Source organism: Sporobolomyces koalae, assembly GCF_050403365.1.
Source record: "Sporobolomyces koalae JCM15063 DNA, S_koalae_JCM15063T_v1_ctg91, whole genome shotgun sequence".
NCBI classification, from domain to species: Eukaryota; Fungi; Basidiomycota; class Microbotryomycetes; order Sporidiobolales; family Sporidiobolaceae; genus Sporobolomyces; species Sporobolomyces koalae.
In genome coordinates, this window is record NW_027481680.1 from 6643 (window position 1) to 9353 (window position 2711).

Below are 2711 nucleotides of genomic sequence, written 5' to 3' on the forward strand. Positions count from 1 at the left end.
CAGGCGAGATAGAAGTGAACGCCGGAGAACAAAGAGGGATGGAGAACTCTAGAGTGATAAAAAGACATAGTCTGGAAACGAACCGCGGAACAGGGAAAAAGAATAGGTTATTGATAACCACTAGACTATGCAGCCTGTGGGTTGAGAAAGGGAGGAACAAAAGGGGAACACTATGAGAATAAGGAAAGGTCAAGAGGGAATCAATCTGCTGCAACACCCCCCCTCGCTCGAAGCGCCTTGACTCCAAGCGATGCGCGGTGACCATAGAAAGCGGGAGCTGGGAGAGCCTTGGTCATCGCATCGGCAACCATGCAAGCTGTGGGGATGTATTCGACTCGAAGTAGACCTTCTTGGACTTGCTCGCGAACGAAGTGCTCAGTGAGGCGCAAGTGACAGGTACGGTTGTGGAATTGAGGGTCGCGAGCCAACGCGTTTGCACCTTGGTTGTCACCGTAGAGAACGGCAGGCGAGGCGAGCTTGAAACCGAGTTCGCCAAGGAGCTGGACAAGGAAGACGGTCTCTTTGGAGGAGTGGGACAGTCCGAGGTACTCCGCTTCTGTTGACGATGCCGCTACCCGGGGCTGCAGTTTTGAGGCCCAGGAGACAGCGCCCGACGCCAAGAGGAAAGCGTAACCCATGGTCGATTTCGAAGTCGATGGGTCTGCGCCCCAGTCTGTGTCTGAGTACGCCTCGAAACCGTGCAGGGGCGAGTCGTCCGGGCTGTACTCGAGGCCGTAGTCGAGCGTACCCTTGATGTACTGAAGGCAGCGAAGGACAGCAGCCCAGTGTGTCGCGTTCGGGCGTGCAGAGTGCCGGCCAAGAACGCCAACGACATGGGCCAGATCAGGGCGGGTTCCGAGCATCGCATACATGAGCGAGCCGATCGCTTGGAGGTAGCGAGTGCGAAACGACGGCGATGGAGAGTGGTCTTCAGGGGCGAGCTGGAGTTGTGAGTTGGGAATCATCGGGGTGGGTGCAGTTCGGCAACCGGCTTGCCCGAGTCGGAGCAGGACGTCCTCGAGGTAGGCCTTCTGGGAGAGGAAGATCGACCTGTCTTGCCGGCGATGATTTTGGATGCCAAGGATGAACTTAGCTTCGCCCAGATCCTTGATTCCGTACTCTTCTCGAAGTCCGTCTTTGCAGCGCGTGATTTCCTCCAAGGATGACGAGATGAAGAGGAGGTCATCAACGTACAGGGCGATGTAGTGGAACTCCCCCCCTCGTTCGCACACGTAGATGCACGCGTCAGACTTGGTTCGCAAATATCCAAGTCGCCGGAGGGTGGCATCGATCTTGTGGTTCCATACTCGACCAGCCTGCTTCAGCCCGTAAAGCGCGCGGTCAAGTTTGAGGACCTTGCCGGCGTACTCGTCCCGTTCGATGCCCTCAGGGATCCGGACATAAATGTCTTCGTCGAGGATCCCGTGCAGGTAGGCTTTGTCGACGTCGGCTTGATGGACGAGCAGGTTGCGGCGGGCAGCGGTGGCAAGGAGGACTCGTATCGACGTGAACTTGGCGACTGGAGCGAATGTCTCTTTGAAGTCTACACCTTCGCGCTGGTTGTACCCGAGGGCGACGAGGCGAACCTTGTGGCCAGTGACTCGACCGTGCTGATCCTTCTTCCTCCACTCCCCTATTCGAGAAGTGTCTATCAGACGTGCTCTCTCTGGTACAGTGGGTCAGCCTGTTTGCACAAGCGTGACACAATTCCTGAAGAGATTGAGAAAAAGCTATCGAAGACATTTTGCTGATTTTTTGCAGTAGCTGATCAACCTGTCATGTTCCATCCTTCTCTTCCCTAAAGGTTGCTCTGCTACCACCAGAAGTAGCAAAGAAATTGTCCTCAAGCAGAAATAGCATCCTAAGGACAGTCCCTGAATAGTAACTTAGAAAGAGCTGCCTGCAGATTACAATAAAGTGTGCTTGCCTGACAGAGCTGTCTGTATTGCTGCCCACTTGATTGTATATGCAATTAACTACACGCAGTAACAATAAGATTCATCAGAAAGACATGTGTAAAGGTAAAAGGTGCACATGGAAAACATCTTTCCTTACACCCAGGTGATGTGAGAAGACCATTTTCCAACAGTATGAATAAGAAGTACAGCTGAAAGTCAAAGTGCAGGGATGCACATATGGAGGGCTTGCATCCTGGCGTGGAGCAGTAAATCATATCAAGGACAAAAACAAAAACAAAAGATGGATACACTACAGGCCAGAGCAAAGATAGCTTGAGTTCAATTTGCATCAGAGAGTTTGCGTACACAGAGAAAGGGAGCAAGGTAAGTGTGCAAAGCAAAATCAAGACAGATGGGAAAGGGGGAAAGGGGGGGGGGGAAAGGGAAAGATGAAATTCCTGGCATTGTCACAATCTTAATACACATTAGAGTCTCTGACTTGTGACTAGTCATTTTAGCTGATATAGTACTGAGCAATCCAGCTTCCAGCTTGGAGTTTGTGCCTTTCTGGCCATTTGGGGTATTTGGGTAAAGCTCAGGATGCAAGGTTTGCACCGCTTATGTACAAGCACATTGACCCGGTACAGTACCAAAAGGCACCAGTTTGGTGGACAACTTGCAAACAGGACAGTGATACATATGTGAGTTGTGCAATAGGCATGGATCCACAACAGCCCAACCAATGGGTGTGCAAAGACAACTGTAGGAAGTCTGAGTCCTTGCACAGGAGCCAAGTTCATTGCAGGCAGGGGT

General features: G+C 52.1%; 1 protein-coding gene across 1 annotated transcript; it reads right to left on the reverse strand.

The window, feature by feature from the left end:
* Positions 1-200: 200 nt before the first annotated feature.
* On the reverse strand, positions 201-1633 carry JCM15063_001077 (uncharacterized protein; the record flags this gene model as incomplete). The annotated part of the gene is made up of 1 exon (XM_076681643.1): positions 201-1633. A coding segment is annotated over one exon (1433 nt), but the record flags the coding sequence as incomplete, so codon positions are not given.
* Positions 1634-2711: the final 1078 nt, after the last annotated feature.